The 20,645-nt window shown below is 37.1% G+C and overlaps 1 protein-coding gene across 1 annotated transcript in view; it reads left to right on the top strand.

The window, feature by feature from the left end:
• Positions 1-20,645, top strand: part of LOC143425956 (lachesin) — an 85,374-nt gene that overhangs the window by 40,355 nt on the left and 24,374 nt on the right. The window contains exons 2-3 of the mRNA XM_076899051.1: positions 8,216-8,307; positions 17,726-17,832. Of these exons, the coding sequence (XP_076755166.1) occupies positions 8,216-8,307; positions 17,726-17,832 (199 nt within the window). The remainder of the gene's footprint in view (positions 1-8,215; positions 8,308-17,725; positions 17,833-20,645) is intronic.

Genomic DNA, 20,645 nt, shown 5'->3' with positions numbered 1-20,645 from the left:
ATTCAAGATCTGCCAAATTTCGAGTAAAGCAAACGGAATGACGTCATTTTCGAATAATTTTCGATTGATTAAATGTGTCTTCCATAACATGATCCAGTCGTAGAAATTATGTATCCGGACGGTAATAGGGGGCACAATCGAGCAGCTTGAGCAATTAAAAATGTTTAGTAAAGTAGCTTTCGTCTGTACCAGTCTGTGTCTGCAATCTTTCGTCTTGTAATACACAATTGGCCGGGACGGCGCGCGGCGAAAACCGGTGTACATTAGCGGCCAGTCTTTTGATAAAGTTTGGCTCGAAACGTAGTTCGAAACGTTCGTCGGATGAAAATATAACGTAGTTGAAGATTGTTCGTTAATGCATATATATGTATATTAGAATTTTTGCTGCTATGTAGAAAGTATTTGTCAGTTATTGTCGATTGTCCTTAATTATAAGGCAATTAAGAAAAAAAAAAGAAAGGAAAAAAGGAGGAAATAAATGTATCGGTTGTTCATCGTTCAAGTAAACGAATAAATGAGAGAAGTCACCAGATCGAACCTACTTTACAATCATAGTTTCGTAAGGACGATGGTCGTATCTGAATGAAATAATAAATGTGTAAATTATTAATAATAACAATGAACGAAGTAACGATATATTCGATTATATGAACATATACGAATATAAAATACGGTTAGAAATTTTCATTGGAGAGTCGAGTTTTTCTTATATTCTATCTCGACGTTTTGCGAAAATCAGTAGCCGAACTCAATGATTAACGAGGCACAGACCTCTTCTCAAGTTTACTCTAGTACTCTGAACTTTCAGAATTATTAGTAACCGTCTAATTGATGTAGACTGCTCGCGTCGTTCATACTCTCGCACTTGAAATGAAAAAGAGATGAATATATTTTTTTATATATTAATGACCAAACTATCGTAACCTATCGTAGACCTTGTAAAACTGAAAGTAGAGTAATTTACGATGAATATTTCGTATCGTGGATGATAGTTCTTTCGGTATGGCTGTAAAAAGTATTAGTAAAGTAAGCGATTAATTTGATCGAAACGATCTATAACAATGTTTATCGAACGTTATTTGTCAAACTGAACGTTTGATCCGTTGCGGTAACAACTGATTTACTCGGCGTATATAATGAACATTTTAATCGTGCAACAATCATGTAATTAATAGGCTGAATAAATGGATGGTGATCAATGAATAATTAATCGGCCAATTTCATTAATTCGCCGATTGCTGTTTCCTTAATGGGTTACACGGAATCGCTTGTAAACATAGCTAAATAGTTAATAACTGCAAGATGTAGGCGACAACAAACAATCGAAATAATTTAACATAACATCGATTAAAACTACTAATTAGTTATAGAATAAATTAGAAAAATATTAGAATAAATTAATATTTTGTCAATGTTATATACATTCCTCATCTCTCCCATTGTAATGATATATATTTTGCATGAATATTGCTAATAAATATCGAAATGTACAAAGGATTAATTTATTTCAATCGTTCACTTTCGCTCTCTGTAATTCCATAACCAAACGATACAGCAAAATTAACCTGACTGTCTTAGTAAAAATGAACGCAATAATGAGTAGCATCGTCGGTAAATAAAGGGCAAAACTGTGGCGAACCAAGTTCGCTTATCGCGTGGAAGGGCGCTAAAAGTAATTAATTAACCTCTTTTTGCTCTGCGGGTCAATCTCGAGCGAAGTCGACTTGTTTGTTCAGAGGAAGTACGGTTAGATCGCGATTAATCTCATTACACATGGGTCACTAAACTTTTTGTCAAGTAATTGGGTTACCATTAAGCGTTACACCGCGTTGAATATTCAAGCAACTCATGGGGAACTATCTACTCGCACAAAATACGATTTCTTGCTTGACTTTTTATTTCCAATTTACTCCATCCGTCGTTTGAAAATAGGCGTACAATTATTATTATCAAATTCATATCACGTTACATTAACATTTTACGCTTCCCTTAGTCTTAAACTGATGTAAACTTTTTTTACGTTCCATATGTCTTTTAAATACATCGTACTATGTACTTAACTAATCGTTGAAGATATTATTTGTTCTTTAATAACGGGGGGACAGACGAATTTTTTCGTTTTTTCCAACCCTTCAACTTTCCAACCCTATTCAATATCAATTAATGTCTGTCCAATAGAAATGACAGGAGGCTTTTCTCTTCTCTTTCTTCTTATACTATTTTATTCGTTTTGACGTATTATAAGAGCATTCAAAAGTCGAAAGCATTGTGAGACGCTGCCATGGAGGATTACGTTACTTTAACGTTAAAAATGTCGGCAAATGGATATTTTAACTTACCGAAGCTTCTTAATTGTGCGAATTATTTTTCCACCGTAGATTATTATCACCAAAATTATATTGCAATGAAATGAATTTCATACAATTTCCACTTGTAACTAATTTATTTTAGCATTGTATAATACATCAATCGCAATCTATTTCATGTTTCTTTATGAAATGTAAACGTGAAAAGATATTTGAAATTCTTCTATTTTTATCATCTTTTGATACGTGTAATGTATTAACGTGAAGGGTGAAATGCGTGCGATAGTAAATATGCAAAGTAAGCTAACGGTCGACTGGAAAAACAATCGAAGAGTGACGAGGAGTGAGCTAGGTAAGGAGTGGATGAGGGAGAAAGTCAGTCAGCGTTCAGGCTCGAAAGAGGATAGCATTGTATTTTAAATATACTGTTAATTTTTTTGTTCGTTCTCTTGTTTCATTTTATCCTACATTAACAACGTACCGAGAACAAGAAATATCGCGTACAATTTCTGTTTCATTCGTGTCGATGATTACGAACAATACAGATTTATATTTACGATCGTGTAAAACGAAACGAACAATTTCCACTGGCAAACTATATTGTTTCAAAGTATCCAATTTTATAAAAGCATTTAGTATTCAGAATGGATGTTTTGATCGTGTAAAAAGTTACCTGTTAACTTTGTTTATAATTCTATTTTGATGCTGCTATTTAAGAGAACAACATCGAGCCAGATTTACGATGTGGTTCAACAAAAACCGAGAGTTATGCTTGATATATCGACATGTGTTTTGGATATAGAACCTTTAAAATATTCCGAACGGATCTGTTTATACTGTCTCGAGGGTTGTTCTAACTGACATAATTTAGGATGTTATTTTCGAAGTGTACATATTTTACAATATGATTTGGAGCTTGGAGGTTAAATATTTTTCAAACGATGGTAATTAATAGTTTGAATAACAGACATTTTTTTTTTTAATAGAGAAAAAATTAAAATAAATTTTCACTGAATCGATAAATTTAAGTGACATATTAAATTTTTATCAATAATGGAATGTTTCAATTTACCAAAAAAAAAAAAACATTCGGGACGAAAAATATTTTTATTGAATTAACGTTAGAATCGATTAATTTATCGAATCTACCGGGAATTTTATACGATAACTTATTGCTTCGGACCAGGAGAATAACCAACGGTTTTGTGTAGATGGAAAAAGTTTTGAGAGTCCCCGCCCCGCCTAGTATTGCTGCAAGAGATTTAAACAAAACAAACTTCCACTGAACTTAACTGTTATAAACCTGTTCTTAAGGTGTAAAATTACCTACTCCAAGAGACAGCCACGAGCAACCAAACTTCTACCGCGAACTGAAATTTTTATTAAACGTATACGCGGCAACGTTTGCGCGTTTAAAAATTTTAATCCATTGAAGTATGTACGATAAGCTTCCTTGTAACGGGGGAGCCATGTGGGGAGCCATGGATTCCGAGTCATGCGGGTTGTACACGGATATTGAAGGGACATGTTTGCGGAGAACGAATCAATTTATTATAAAACTTGTAAAATGGATATTTTCAACTTGGAAAAATTACGAACAACATAAGTACGTCGATGCACTCGGAAAAATGAGAAATTATTAATCTGCTAATAGCACACATTAATTTGACTTTTCAGGAACGTGCCGAAATAATACAATCGCGAGGCGAGGCTATACAATTTCGGCTGAAAATTGTATTAAATTCAAATAAATTCCATTACGCAGACATCTGGTTACGCGTCGTATAGGAAAGTGAAATGCCTCGCATTTCGAGAAAACTTTGATATATACAATCTCCGCGGTGGCAGCGGGATGAATTTCCTTTCCAGATGGCTGATTGTTCGTGCGGTTTGATGAACGACCGAACTTTATTTGAAAATTTCCTTAAATTAACGGATCGGTGGTACGCGTTTAAGGAGGTCAGCCTGTTGGCGGACCTGTTCTACATTCGACACGAATGAAATTTTAAATGTAGATTAGCTCTTTGCGCGACTGCGTTTCCCCTCTAAAGAGATACGAGAAGTTGTACGAAGTTGTTTACATAGCTAAATCCCATGGTTAAAAATAATTTCTACGTTTCTCGGAACGAAACAATTTCATTACGAAGCATATATATCTTTAATCCTTCATTTTGACGACTTTTTGATATCTCGTACCATTAAAAATATTAACACGTGAAAAAATACATTTGAAATATTTGTTTGAAAACTACATTACACATAAGTTTCGCTGAAACCGATGTCGATGCCATGTTGTCAAGTTAACAAATAATCAGTACTCGAGTATGACGACGAAACGATAAATTTATAGGAAGGATAATTTGTCCACCAATTTTGCACCAAGATAAAGCACTAGTTCACACTGTCATGTACGCTCATAACTTTTTGGCTAGAAAATTGGGTAACGGTATCTCGTAGGTACTCGGCTGATCGAATAGCTGGTACATACGTGATAAATAAATAAAAAATATTAATAACTATATACACGCTATGTAAAACGTGCTTATACGCACGTGAGCATCAAAATATAAGCAACGAAGCAGCTACGTGTGTGTGTGTGTGTGTGTGTGTGTGTTAATTTGATCGATAATGAACATAAAAATTTGACACTGCCATTTTATATATAATTCTTATACACGGTCACGTTCTATGTTAGATTTATATCGAGATATAGAAACGGATTGAAGACATTGTAAAATTGTCACTCGGTATTGTTAATTTTCAGAAACCACATTTTCCTTTTTTACACTACTAATTCTAATTTTTTCGTAGTATATCGAAAAACAATAACATTGAATTTAATGTTGAAGTTCCTTAAACAAGTCTCTATCTACTAATTATTTCTTTCCTCATCTCAACTGTTAAGAATCTTCCGTTTGATGAAACAAATATTCCAAATTGAAAAGTCGAGCGTTCAAGAAGAGTTAAATGACAAATCTGGTTTGTAGATATTTGCAACAACTACGCGTGATCCCAATTCATAACGTTGCTTTGCAACTTTTTTCTTCTCTTCGACCCAGATGGTATATGATCTCTAATACAATCTGACGTTTTGATTTGGCTGCAAAGCCCCTCTGAAAGGACGAAGATTGTCCCCGCGGAATTCTGTCAGAAACAGCGACGCGGCTTTAATGTTTTCACTCGCGACACGCGTTTTACGACTTCGCGGATTTTACGGAAACGAGGATGACCGGAACCCCTTAGACTCGAAAGCGGAACCGTCCACTTTCCCAGGAAACATTCGGATCGATGCCATTCAAGGATCTTTTTTTGCTCGATCGCCGAGAGATCAAAGTGTGTTACATATTCCGTGATGTTCCTCTCGCGTCCAGAACTGGGAGAAATGGGTGTTTGAAATAATAGATAAAGTGGAAGCAAGCAAATGGAGAAAAGTAACGCGCGAAAATACGAAGAGACAAGTGTTGATTTAGGGTTCGAAAATAAACTGCTTGATATACGATATAAGAAGTGGCATATATCATGGTAAATGGTTCGAATTGAAAATGTAATATTATAAACGTCTTGAACGGACTGATACCTATAACTTCTTTTTCATGTCAGAATTCAACGTAAATATTGTTCGGACGAAATCATTTATTTGGAATGGCGTTTTATACGGTTGCATCGAAGTAGTATCGTACATTTAAGTCGTACAAGAAGACGGTAACAAGCAAAACGGAGCGAGAGTGAGCGAGAAAAAATGAACGATAGCTGAAGAGGACGCTGAAAGCAGGCGAGAGGGGATGAAAAGCGAATTCAAGAAAATAAAAACGAGCGAGATGCACGGAGGAAAAAGTGCAGAAAAAACTAAGAGAAATGAAATGTAGCTGTTAGAAAAAGTAATTTTAGTTTCTATAGGATATTCACTGTTCTCGCGAAAAATATTCTGCCTATCTTTAATATTACTGTAATAATTCAGTATCGTGTGATGATAACGTGTTCAGCTGCCTAAATTGTTATTATTTCTCCGCAACTATTTCACACGTTTCTCAACTCAGCTCTCAACTTATTCCCGCAATTTTTGTATCTAAATTCGAATCTCCGCGAGCAGCAACCGAGTTTCTTCGAGTAACATTGCTACTTTGGTTCCTTATCTTTGCAGTTCGGTCTCATTTAAACTTTTGAAATTTATGTTTTTATTATTCCTCGTATTCACGCGGCCGCGTTCTTAAAAAAGCACAGGAACGCGGCTGAGTAGGATTTTTCCGGCTTCCTTGGTTTATGCGAGTTCGTTTGCTGGTTTATTTTCGTGTTTCAGCTTTGGTCGTTTAAACGAGCCTCTTTGTTCCGAGATGAAACAGACGGTACACGTTCGAGGCAGCGTTATGTCGATCCGTTGAAAATAGTTTAAACATACGAGACTCGATTAACGTGATAAAGAAATCATCAGAGGCGTCTCGTCAGAGAAGGACACGTAACGAGACGTAGAAGATGATTGGTGATAAATTGAAATCATAAGAGGAGTTTCAAGTTTCCATGGAATAGGTTCTTCCCGCCGAGTTTAATACCGTTTCGCATTGCTAAGTACTTTCATTAATATTGAAAATATTATCCGCATTATTTATATAAGCAACGTTCTCCTTGATATCTTTGTTAATTAGTTAATTGAAATACCGATTGTCTACGATATATGCGTTAAAGGGACATATTTTAATTTCTAATCGTCAACCATTCTTTATTATATGTTATGCACCATCTATTTATGTAAGAACAAGAGAGAATAAGAGGACCTCGGATAACGTTAAACCTATCATAAGTATGCAAAGATTCGTAATGATTCTGACACTACTCTTGATCCTACTGATACAAACACATGATTGATCATTCAATTGGAGCCGTCATCATCTAATTAATATTTATTGAGCAACTGTGGTCGTACGCCAATTTAATAACTCCAATAGAATTACAATCAGTGTTAATTATCTCAATAAACCATTTAATTATTACACATGAATCTTCTGTTCGGAGCTTAATCCTAATTCTAAGACAAGAACTTGCTGGACAACTTTACTAACGATTCCTAAATCGTAAGGGCTATCGTAACTATTCACAATCATACATTTTGTTCTGTTAATTTGCGGTCACATTAAGGTATTCGTAAAAACGTCAGCCGCTCGTTTAGTTTGCAATGATATCTTATCATCAATATCTTATCGATTGGTCGCTAAAGACTTCAGCTTCATTATTCCCCGAAGGAGCTAATGAAGAGTAATAGTCTATCGTTATGTCCTTGCTAAGTAATCTTTTCCGCTCGTTCGATTTAGTCGAAAGTTTCTTTCAGTTTTTTCGACTCTACTCGGTCGATACGAACCACATTACCGATGCCATGGGAAACTTTTTTTCACTTCCATTCAACTCCTTTCAGTTATGTCTCGTGAAGAGCGAAATTGCGGATTGGAATAAAATTTTTAAATAGATCGTGGATTTTTTGCCCATACTTTGTATTTAATCGGAATCTCTAGTTAAATCGGATATTGTTTGGTAACTGTACAATGAAATATTAATTATTATTCATAAAAATTATATACAAGACTTTCTTCTATCTCTCTCTAAAAAATTTAGAGCAATTAATACATTCTATCCCTTATCGCGAATTCAATACATTTCCATGGTTGGTAAACGAAAGAAATGTTCCTAAAATTTCACAATGCAAGTACAAAAGATGGAGAGAGAGAGAGAGAGAGAGAGAGAGAGAGAGAGAGAGAGAGAGAGTGAGAGAGAGAGAAAGTGAGAGAAGGAAATTTTTCTCCGTAATGTTAAGAGTTTCGTTCGTTAACGAAGGCGGAAAGAATTAATTGTTGCGATTTAATTATTCCAGATGCCGTGCCACCCTTTGTCACGCGCTTAATTAACTTTTTCTGTTGTTTCAGGTGGATCGATGACTGTAACAAAATGGTGGATCGGCAAAAAGCACTATTAATGGTGTTAATAGCTCTCCTAATTTATCCGAACGACATTTTTGGTAAGTTTTTATCACGGGAAATTGTTCTAATGGAACCGTGTAATCAATTTCCCGATTCGCTTGAATATGATTCGTGCTATATTAGTCGAGATTTCGAGCGAATCAATTAATTCTGAAAACTACGTAGAGGAGGCCGGGTCTGGTTGTCATGGGTGCCTGTTGTCGTATTTTCCATAATTTCATTATCAAATAACAGGCAAATTAATTACAGCAGACATATCTACTACTTTTTATAATCAATTCTCGTTTCGATCTATATAATTCACATTACTATTCATTACGGTGAAAGTAGTCTTTACAGTTTGTTTGTTTTTCCTTTTTTTTTATTACTCTTACGAATTAATTTTCAAATTAATCTTAATTGGATAAAAAGAAACAGTTAACTAAAAGCTATGGCTTCTGTCCACGCTGTTGGCTATCAGATTAATAAAAATGCAACGTGCACTACGCTACGCAAGCGATATCTCGAAGCAATTGACTGTATCATTGACAAGCTCTGTTTTCTGTCGTCCTTCGACACGAGTGGACGCAGGCGGAAAAAAGGACGCGAGCAACGGAATCGTCTCTGTTTGGGATATTATATATGGAACTGGGTTTCGAGAGCGTCAATTACCGCGGAAAGTTCTTTCGATGGGGGAATTTTAAAACCGACTGTATTCGACGAACGCCGCGAGTTATGATGCATCGCGGGCTGCGCACGACCAATTTCGCAACTAAGCCGTTCACTTCACGACCACCTGTAAATACAATACCGGAACTAATCCGCTTTTGAAATGCACCCTGTCACCGGCGATATACGCTGATATTGGCCTTACAACCTTCCGCCGGTTGAAATATTACTTTTTGCGGATGTCGGCTGCGCTGTTCTCTTTTCACTGAGAAACCGGATGAATCGAGGACTTCCCGAAAACATCAACGACGAAAAAGTACGCGATACACGCGATCGATGAAGTTGATGCGTTTCTTTTTCTTTCATATTTCTTACGCTTTTCTTCCGAAATAATCTTATCCTTACGACTATCTTACGATCTTCTTCTTGTCTGCCTGGTGTTTTCGACAATTTTTTGTAAAAATAATATATAATACTTCATAGTGATCTTATTATTTTATATTATTGGAATTGTAAAAAACTACCTATCGATCTTTTAATTTCTCGTAATTGTCTCTTAATTAATAAATAATCTACAGTATTGAACGATATTCGCATCGAACCTTTTCCTTTTGTCAGGAATTTGTCGCGAAACGAAGTAAACGGTCGGATGTCGGTTCATTTTTAGCAATGGAATCTCTGTTTCTTTCCCTTTATTTTACCGTAGTAACCCGTTGAGGTAAATACGACAAGAGAAATGACAACTGGCTCTCGAGAGTTTCTCGCTTACAATTAGCTACTTAGCTTCGAGCCCCATTATGTAGGCTTCTAATGAAAGCGTGTTGTAATACGAGCGCGTATCGTGCCCTCTTAAATTAAGCACACTACCCCGGATGAATCTTGACTTTGCTTCGAGTTTTCCTCCGCTTCATTATCCGCTAATTCTTCCGTGAAAGTTAATGAATAATTGGAGCAAACGCAATAATCTTTGCACGGGCCACCGGAGCTTCGCTCCGAACTCACTCGATGAAACTCCGGCTTTGTTTCTCACTCTATGCAATAATCATTTTGACAAATTTATTTCAACTTTGAAAGACGTAAGCCTGTCGCATCTGTATGAAACAAAATACTTGACAAGTATACAAACAATGATGCTTATAGAAGTAGCGAACGGTGGCTGTGGAAAGGGCGACAGCTGGAGGAGGAATTGCGAAGGGTTCAGGTTCAATTTTTGTTATATCGAATATTGAACGCTAATGGCCGACGGTGAAAGGGATAAATAAGGTCTTGAAGGAACGTGCGAGGTACTGAAAGGAGGTTTCCTGCCAATTGGGAAGTTCTGCTTATCGGCTGCTTAACGAACGACGAGACGAAAGGAGAGGCTATTCAATGCAGCCAAACTCAAGAATAAATTAAGTTGAATCAATTCTGTCTGCCACTTACGGACTTCCTGGAGTGTCGTTCAACGTTCCGTTTTGACAGCCGCGAAGAAATTATTACCAGAGCGGAGACGCGAGAAACGAAAGGAAAAAAAATATGAAAAATTGTCCATCGAGCTCTCTTTCATTCTCGCTACTAGAAGCTTTCGATCTTTTCTCCTCTTTTTCACGAGAGCAAAATCCAATAATTAACTTTGTATGCGTATTTCACTAGTGGGTTCTTCGTTCTTTTCGTCTACTCTTTAACTATTCGTGAATGACAGTACGAGGATTTCAGTTCCCTTTTTCTTTTTTCCTTTTTTTAATTGACTGGCAAGCTTCGAAAATTAAAATCGACCAAATCGATACCTTCCCAATTTGTCAACCTTTTATAATACGATACGTGCTGGATCTTATTTAAATATGTCATAACAGTCTGGCATGAGAAAGTCGAAGAGAATCTTAAGGAACTTAAATACGGAAGAAGTGAAAAAGCTGCAGTCGAGACGAAAAATCTGGAATGAATTGAAAAAGGACGAAGATATTAAAGAAACTAATTGTAAGATATAGAAAAGTAGGAAAGAGGAGCGGAAAGTTTCGAAACAGCGAGGCGGATAAAAAGATACGAAGAGAAAGCACGAGATTACAGAATACCGTAGAACTGGGCCGGTCGACTTTCCGCTCCTCACGGAAGTATAAAATTGCGACATACAAATCCCGCGGAAAGTGTTAATTATTTAATCGAGCAGGCTGTAGAAAGTATCATCTATTTCGATCGCTTCGCTTAATACGATCGAACGCAGGATTCAAAGGAAGGGACGATACTTAACGCGTCGGAAATGTTCTACAAGTATTACATGCCCCCATAAATGACGTTTATTCCACAGAGGAATTACCCGTCTTGATGTTCGCTTTGGACACTTTGAACTTCGAAACGTTCAGGTCCGCGCGTTCAAATTTAAGCGAAGGAGGTCGTCGAGCTTCGATTCCAGAAATTGACTCTCGAACAGCTCGACGAGGATAGCGCGTGGACATATGAAAGGAGAAGAGCAGTGATCCTCGAAACTAGACACTTCAAACGGATGCGACATGCATTGCGGCGAATTATACGCAAAGTTCCTCTTTTTTCAGTTTTATCCTCGATGAAAATCAGATCAAACAATTTATCGAAGTAATTATTAAGTATAATTCGGATAGTATTTTTATGAAAATAGACGGAGAATTAAACGAACTGTAATTTTCGTCGTGGAGGACTAATCGAAATTCGCCCTGCATGTTCCCTTTGAAGTGTTGCCTATCTCTAGTTTACTACTACTATAATAGTTTACTACTAGTTTAGTCTATTACTATTCGCAAAAGGTTTGTAATTCGCGTTCGTAATTTGCAACGATCTAGTAGGAAATATTATTTTTTATCACATCCTTTGTAATATCGAGACTTCTTGTAGCTTTCCGTACGATAATAAAATAAACTTATCGAACAGACGTTTAATAGAGAAAATTTGCTGTAAATCTTGCCAGTTCGTTCTTGTCCCTCTTTATTAGCTATGCTACTCGCTTTACTCGTTGAATTTATTAGAAGAAGCTAAAAAATTAAAACCCAGTTAGAGTGACACGCACGTGTTTCCCTGCAGCGAAAGTAGTAGAGTAGCTGCAAAATGCTCTCGAACTAATTTCAGACAGCTGTACACGGGAGCGAAATGAAATTCCGTTTAATTCTATGGAAATAATTCCCCGACGGTTTTGTATGTTCCATTACACAATGCGGGAGTTTCGGTTCGAAATCATGTTAATCAGAGTTTTAAACGTTCGCTTCGTGCATTTTCAATTCCTTAAGTAGAACTTCAAATAACTCGTGAATTATAAGTTGCATGAAAAAATGATGGATAAAATTTAATGCAAATGATGCACACTTTACATTAGCAGTAAGAATTGGTAAGGCGAATTGCCGATTCGTTTTAATCGCGAGTACGAGGACGCGAGCATACTTCGACGCATGGCTGCGCTATAAATGCATTGATTTAGAGACACCCGGTTAATTTTGGTACTTCGTTCTGTACCAAGTGAATCTCTTCATTCCTTCCATAACAAAAGACATCAAGGTTTCCTGAACAAATAACTCACGCGAAATCCTTCCATGCTTTAATTAAAGTCATACTTTTTGCAGGAATACTGCTGTTACCTTTCACGGGGGGGGGGGGGGGGGGGAGACTAGTATCTCGAATGAGAAAGAAAAAGAGGAAGAAAGAAAGCCTGTACGGCGAAGGGATAGCTCGGTAAAAATTTCATAATACTCGTGTTAGCGAGACTCCGTCTGTTCGCTTAATCGTCGTGTATATATCACTTAACCGGGGAAATATGCACGGGAAGCAATGAAAACTACAGGCTCCGTCCATTTTTATCGTTGCGATATTACGTATCACAGATTTACGTTTCCCTCCGTAACGTATGCCTATAATATTGTTTACGTTGTTAGTGTGCCGTGATCTACTTTTCAACTGAAGATAATAACAGAGGGAAGGAAACTTTTACCGCGCCCGGTATTTCCTGGGTAACGGGACAAAAACGTCCGTGAAAGACAGAACGTAGACAAAGGAAATGATCAACGAAACGGTTTTCATTGCAATTGGAAATGCAAAGTGCCATGGGATGGGAAACGACGGAGCGCGTCTATATATTATAGATATTCCTTTTTTATAACGTATCAGAACGGTTATAAATAAATATTCGGATTACACGTAATGTTCGATGAGTTGAGTTCAAATGAAGTAATTGTTAGAGCGTCTTATTATTGTTGTTTTGTTCAAGTATTATGCGCAACGGATAACGATCTTTCGTTACCTAACCACAAAAACTTTTCAGCAACAGCATATTATCCAACTTTTCGCGGCATATTATTACTTATATTAAATATCGTAAAATTCTTAACCTCCGCGGAATGTTCGAGTCAGCGTTGGATTAGAATCTTGGACGTAACGCGCACTTCTCGTTTCATAACATGGAATTTTATTAATCGTGAAGCAACCAAAGTTTTTCCGCAATCGAATTGTCTTTGTATTTTGTATCCTCCTCGTCATTCTTCACTGTTGGTCGTCGAAGTTGTACATTTTTTCAAGAAGTATCGCACCTACTTCGATATATATTTTCTTCGTAAAATACTTTCCGCTACGATAGGCTGGGTAGGGATAGGTGGCTCTTCTCTATAACGACTACATAATTACGCTCTAAAATAATTAGAGGAGTGTCGTCGGGCATGCCTTACGTTATTGGAATACCTCTCACATAGACCTCACCTAAAATCTCCGAGCAGAATAACGCGTTATAAATAATTTAAGATAAGATCCAATAGCGCAGCGATATTACCAAAAGGAAAGGACTTGTTTTAATCTCTTGCCGGTCGTTGTATTTCAATATCGGTATCCGATGGAAACAGAAAATCAATAAACCAGTTCGTCGAAAGATCTCAACGTTCCTGACGTTTCAAACTTGGCGTAAAAATTTCCTCCTTGCCAGTCATTTCACGTCGTCTCATCAATTTCGTTCTTAGAACGTTGCAAAATGTATAAAATATCCGTCAACCACCAAATAAAAAGGTTTACTCAGCGCGCTCGGTAGTTTCTTTAGGTGTACTTTTTTCAATGTTTTGACAAGACTTTAAGGTTTCAAACTCGTTTGTATGTAACTGTAATTTCTATTTTTCCTTACGACCTTACGCGTATATAAAAGAATAGATAAGCCCGCTGTATCGAGAAAAATCATGTTGTCACACTTTCTCACTTAATTGTTCCATAAAGTATTCGAAAGCAAGTCCCTTACAAGTCCCTCGACAATCGAAACGACTCTTAAAACGCCATTATTATTTTCAACCCTCTGTTCCCGTAGCCATCGCAAGTGACTCGTGAAAGTGATATCGTATTAAATTGGCAAAACGGGCGAAAAGCTAGGTAATTTTCTTCCAACTTCACTCGAAAGCACAATAAAACAATGGATGCAAGCGCATCGAGGACCATTCGTGAATTAATACCGACCATAAATTACAATGATAGGAAACTTTCCCACCTCGAGACTCGATACGAGGATTTTATTTGCCCCCCGGGTCGCGGCCGCTTGGACGTTTATTCCTCGCTTTTATTTCGACGTAATGCCGCCGCCATCAATTTACTTTGCTCTCGGCCACTCGGCAGACTGTTTGTCCCACGGCGATTGTCACTTCTACTTATAATACTTTCCGATCCTATTACCGCTGTTATAAGACAAATAGGTCAAGCTTGTCTCCGAGATCCCACGGCTTGACTTCGAGCTTATCTTTGCCCCGGAAATACCTCTTTCCCGCCCTTCCTCTTTTGTTGCACAGTTTACCTCGCGAACGCTACCATCCCCGTTTAACTAAAGAGTGTCGCGCCTCCTATTTCATTATTCCGCGACATCTCAGCCTCGGTTTCGCTCTTTTCAACTTCCGCTCGTTCCACTTCTATTCTTCTGCGCCGTCCGACATCTGTTTCTCTTGCCCATCCCATCCAAAAGAGATTGATTCAAAAGTATTCAACGCGGACAGCATCCAGCTAATTATTGTAATTTCATACCAACGGTCTCTAATTGGAATTGGACTACTTCTCTCTGTTTGTCAACGGTTGCTTTCGAACAGATACTTTTCACGCGACCAGCACGCGTTTAACATTTATGAAGTCCCGTTAGTTTACTCAAAGACGAGCCGTATAATTGACATGGGAACGATGCCGTTGCGACGTTTCTTTAAGACGCCGCATCGTTTCTGGAAGAAATTGAGAAACGTAAATCAAGGGACTGGTTTATGCAGTTCCCTCTTGGATATCGATGCTGCAGGTGGCGATGCCGAAGAGGGGACGAAAATAATACTCGTATATTGCGCTTTACGTACACGAGTACCATAAATATGGGATATTAGAGTGTAATGTACTTTATTGGGCACACGCACAGGTATACATGTGCATCTTTTAATACAATTTTTCTCTTGGTAATAAAACATCCCAAAGCAAAAGAAAACAACGACGAACATTTCGTATTTCATATTTCTTGAGAAAATGAAAAATCTGTTTTCCTTGTTTGAAGCTCGGTTTCATGGAATTGTCTGGTGTTCCTCATACCAAAAGTATAAACGATCTGTCCGAAGAATTAAATATTGCTACAAAATCTGGAATGGATCGTAATTCTATCAAACGAATTCTGTGATGCGATTAAATAAAAAACTCCGTAAATATGTTTGACACGGTAATTCGGCTTTGCAGATGTATCACTAATAAACACGCGATTTCGTTCAATCTCCGCGGTGGTCGCATTTCGAAACTTCCGCAGTATTTATTTACTACGAAGAAAAAAAATGGAAAGCTGTTTAATAAAAAGCGACCGAGCGGGGAATCTGATTATCGTGATTCGGTATCCGACATATCTTCTTCTTTCGTTCAAGGATTACGATTAGGTACTTTGACTTGTTTCTTGGATATCGACGAGAAAGGTGTCGTTATTATTATACCATTCAGGTAGAAAAACAGATAACGGTGAAACGACACATTTTCGAGATTTCAGTCATTATTATTCCTTATGAAAAGAAAGGATAACGATTCTCTGAATTATACGTAACGAAAAAGTTGCGGATCTTTCCCTCGTGATAACGAAGAAGAATTTACTGCGATTCCTATTTAATATAATTACACTTATTGCTATTATTATTCAACGAATAGTATCGTGAAATGAAATAAATTGATTTTATTGTATCGCGCATTGCCGTCTCTATGTTATTGTTATTACGCTTTGAACTTTAAACGACTGAGGCGCGCAAGGAACTTCGTTAGAAATCAAATGTACTCGTGCGCATTGACGCTACAGGGGTAAACTAGCTAATTTTTTAGCTTTGTTCGCTTACGTTGATAACAATAGATCCATAGTTTATACTTTAACAAAATGATCAGTTTTACACTACAATATAACGTTTATAACTCAGAGACGTTGGCAACGATAGTTGCTCTCAAATTCCACATAATGAAAATCTCTATTTTGCTGTAACTTTTTATTGGCAGAAGGAACCGTAGAATTTGATTAAGAAACGCTAGAGAAAATGCACAGCTACAATACATAGAATCGATAACGAAACCAGCGAGAGTCGGTCAGGACTAATCGAGTAACGTTTAATATCGCGGGAAATGCGAGGCATTTGATATTATGAGCATCGCGCAGACACGGCTCGTTTATTCTGTATCAAATTACCCTTGCACGCTGCGCCACGAAAATGAAACATGAAATTCGATGTGTAACTGCACGAAGTACAAAGCATCTGTACTGCGACGCTTTCTGCGTCTTCCAGCGGGCACGTATCAAAAGGGTACGCGGGGTACGGGGCACGGCCGCTGGTACGTTCGCGTTCTTACGAATAAATTTTGCGCAACAATATTAACACAATTCTCGCTACGTTGCCAACGACAAATGTAAATACTGCGAAGGAATTTCCGCGAGATGTTGCGCGGAATGAGTAACAGGAAATCAATTTCTACCCTCGTAATGTTACTTGGTTACACCGTGGCTCGCAGCGCGCGCGTTGAAGCGTTTTTAAACTCCTGGAATAAAATCTAACCTACGTGTCTGCTTTTCCAAGCAACGAGCTGTATTCCGTGAAATTCTACGCTAAACCTCGGACGAACTTTCTTTCAATCTGCCTTTTTACTTTATTCAAAAAACAATTTCAAAAATACAGTTTTCAACTGTCTAGATTCGTGCCGCCTGTTAAGGAGTAAATCTTGCTTCTATGCTTTTTAATTATGCAGTCGCCTGTCTACGTAGTGTGTGTTTAAATGGGAAAACCTCACACACGTTCAAGCCAAAAATAATGGAAACGTCTGCGTTACGATCGTGAATATTATTCACTATATTTCACAAAGGAGTAGGATAATGGATTCGCATAAATAAAGGCGAGCCCAGCGCACAAGTAGAAATGGGAAAAAAGAGGTAGACAGTGACATCATCATTTCTACGGGAGAAATATTCGAAATGTCCGGAGCGCGTATCGAGCTATAAAATTATAAATAACGCCTCGCGTTAAGTACAAAAATAATTTAACAATGGCATTAAATGTGAAATATATACGCGTCCTCCTATCGATCCTGTGTTCCCGTACCGTATTCCTCTCGTTTCAGTGCCACGCGTTACTTCGATTATAAATACGATGAAAACTAAAACCGTGCCATCATTTTATTTACGTTTCGTATGATTCAATTGATATCAATCCCTAACTTTATACAAAATTCACCAAGTTTATCTCGCTTCCAACTGGTCATTCTTTACCAACTGTGTCTAGCTTAGTAAATGAACGTCATGCCCCTGAATTACAACGAGCAAGATATGCAAATCCGAGGAGTTTTTCACGTGCATCGTATCTGTTTCAGGCGGTGCTTTTCCACCCGAATTTGCTGGCCCTATCATGAATCTAACGATACCGCTCGGAAGGGACGCAACTTTTAAGTGTCTGGTCAAACATTTGGGGGGTTACAGGGTAAGTCTCCCCTATGAAAATTCATCAACCGCTGACGCACGGGATTCTTCTGACGGCGATGGAACACGTGTACTTCCCGCCAGCTTGTTCGCTCGTTTACCATATTTCTCCACGCCCATTTCAGAATTACGTTATTTTTAACAAATTTAACTTTAGAGGTAAACAAATTTTAGGTAACTTTTTAAAACTATCAGTTTTATCTACCGTACATGACTATTTTCATTCTTTCGTTAAATCATACTTACAGTTACTTGGTTGTTTGACCTGTATTAATTTATCATTCTTCGACTATTGTGCCGGACAATCAAATAAAGTATAAGAACGTGAAAAAACGTGTTACGATTCACAATGGAGAAAAAGTGGAACTAGCGTTACAAGTTGGTAGCCGTGCACGGTCACGTTTTAAATTGAAGATAAAAAAGTTGTTCAAACTAAGGAATCGACTAAAGTTGGTGGCACATTTACCTTTTAAACAAAAACGAGAATTTTCCATTTTCCTCTTTATTTAATGGCCATCGAGGAACAGAAACTTAACGAATCGGAAGTTTTTCACTGCTTATCATTGATTTCGAAATATTACATATCTTAGAAATAATTGTAATTTTTAACAATATTTCTACTGGCAATACCGTTTGTGCGAGTAATTTAAAGACACGTGCATGAAAATTCGCTACGATCGGGACTTTTTTTCTTCGTGTCTGCTCCCTTTGTTCAAGTAAAACAGCTTTGTCGACAAAACCAATTTCTCGAACAACCTGTATGCCACTAAATTCACAAGCACTCTTCTTGATTCGATATCCTTCCTGTTGCCTTATCTAGCCCTATGTTTGAACACAAAAATAGAACCATTTTCCCTGTCGTATCGGATTTCATATCCGCAACCATAAAGACAATTTCATTACGCATCGCAGTGCACCTCCATAGGAGAAAAGGAGAGTTACAGTAAAGGTATAGCAGTTTAAAAAATCCCAAGCTTCCGCTTTAATCATGTATTCATTCGTATTCCGGAGTATAGCCGGATTACCCGTGCTAAAAATTAATACTTTTCTTAGGCAATCCGAAATCGCGTTATGAAAGAAACCACTATGCTCAGCGATGCTCTGTTATTATTAGCTGGCTGTATACTAGCATTCTTGTCGGCGAGAAAAACAGAATCCGCGTAAAATGGAGGATATTCTTAGGAATGCATTTCTTAGCATGAAAATTGTAGTTACTCGAAGAAATTCATTCTTTAGAAGAATAACAGCTTTCCGAATAAAAGGATTTTTGATCTAGTAGTTCAAAGTATAATTCATTTTTTAGGCTCTCGAGATAATCGTGATTTCAATTTAACAAGCTTGCAAGATATCCAACGATATTTTTAGCTTTACTATGTACGTTTCAGAGCACGAATCGTGGACCGGTAACGAGTGACTTATGGTTCAGTTTGAATGGAGCGGGTAGAATGAAAATGCGGAGATAATATAGAATGTTGAAAATTGAAAAGGGAGCCCTCAGAAGGCGAGAATCAGAAGGGTTGTGTTACAAGAAGCCAGCTCGTTCTCGTTAAGATCACTTTGGCACAGCTATAAAGAGATAAACAATCTTGTTACGAGCGTCTAATGACATTATGTCAGAGTAAAGTGGTAACGAGCAACTGCTGCTAATTTTTCATTTAAAACTTAACGCCGAGGAACGGCAAATCCGACGATGCGGATGAAGCGTGCATTCGCAATTCCTGTCAGATTATTTCGTAATTCGATAGTCTCTGTTCGAGTAAATTTCAGACACACGGCTCAATTAATTTGTATCATGTTTCATAAATTCTATTAGGATTGTTGTTAGGTTTTCAGATTGACATTTAATACAATGAAAATATGTAATCACACTAAAGAGAATGATTAAAAAAGTAAAGACGCAGCTTCTCACTAAAGTTGTACACGGGATATTATTATACAGGAATGCACTAAATATACGAATTTCATTGAAATGGCTATGATAATTGAAGTACTTTATTTCAAATTTGATTTGCAGAGTTATTATTCCAGTTAGGAATATAGCTGTTTCGAATGAATGAACATGAGCTTAAATATTTGATTTAATATCTGTATAATTAATCTCTTTATCACGAAATTTCACTATCATCGAACAATATCGTACAGTTCCGGATAAAAGGGAAGTACATACATTAGAGAGACCGGAAAGTAATGTCGTTTCTTCGCATGTCGATATTCATTTTAATTGTCCTTTGTCAGCTGATTGTGTACTTCGAAGTCGTGCCAAAGACATTTTAAGGTTATTGACACTCGTAAATAATTAAACAATATAAAACTTTTTTTTTGCAAATTGAGCTGAAATGGCCAGCCAAGTACCAGCAAAGCATATCCGGCATTTCCGCTTTTTAAGTTTTGCAAGCGTAGTAACGCAATATGTACGTATACATATATAGTAACGCATACATAGTTACGCAATAGTAACGTATATATATATATACATACAGTAGTTGGTAATTGAATTTTGAAATTGAAATTTGAAATTGCAGTTGATTGTGTGAAAGTAAAGAAATTAAACGGATTAGTAGGAGAAGCTTGAATTTTGATTTTATTGTTAGTTTTACACGCAATATAAATAGAATTCATATATTCCAAAATTGTTCTTATCAAGTCAGTATTTTTATTTACTGATTTATGCTTGCACAGCTTTACTCCTATATAGTTACCTTATTGTTAAGATGTAACGTCTGTATATCGCTTGCCAGCGTATATCGTAGAAAAATAAAGATATACGTTACTTTTTTATCCCGCATATTAGTTCATAATGACGTTAAATTGTAT

This window comes from Xylocopa sonorina, chromosome 8, assembly GCF_050948175.1.
Source record: "Xylocopa sonorina isolate GNS202 chromosome 8, iyXylSono1_principal, whole genome shotgun sequence".
NCBI classification, from domain to species: Eukaryota; Metazoa; Arthropoda; class Insecta; order Hymenoptera; family Apidae; genus Xylocopa; species Xylocopa sonorina.
The sequence above is the reverse complement of the archived record's forward strand: the minus strand, read 5'-3'. Positions and strand labels throughout refer to the sequence as shown.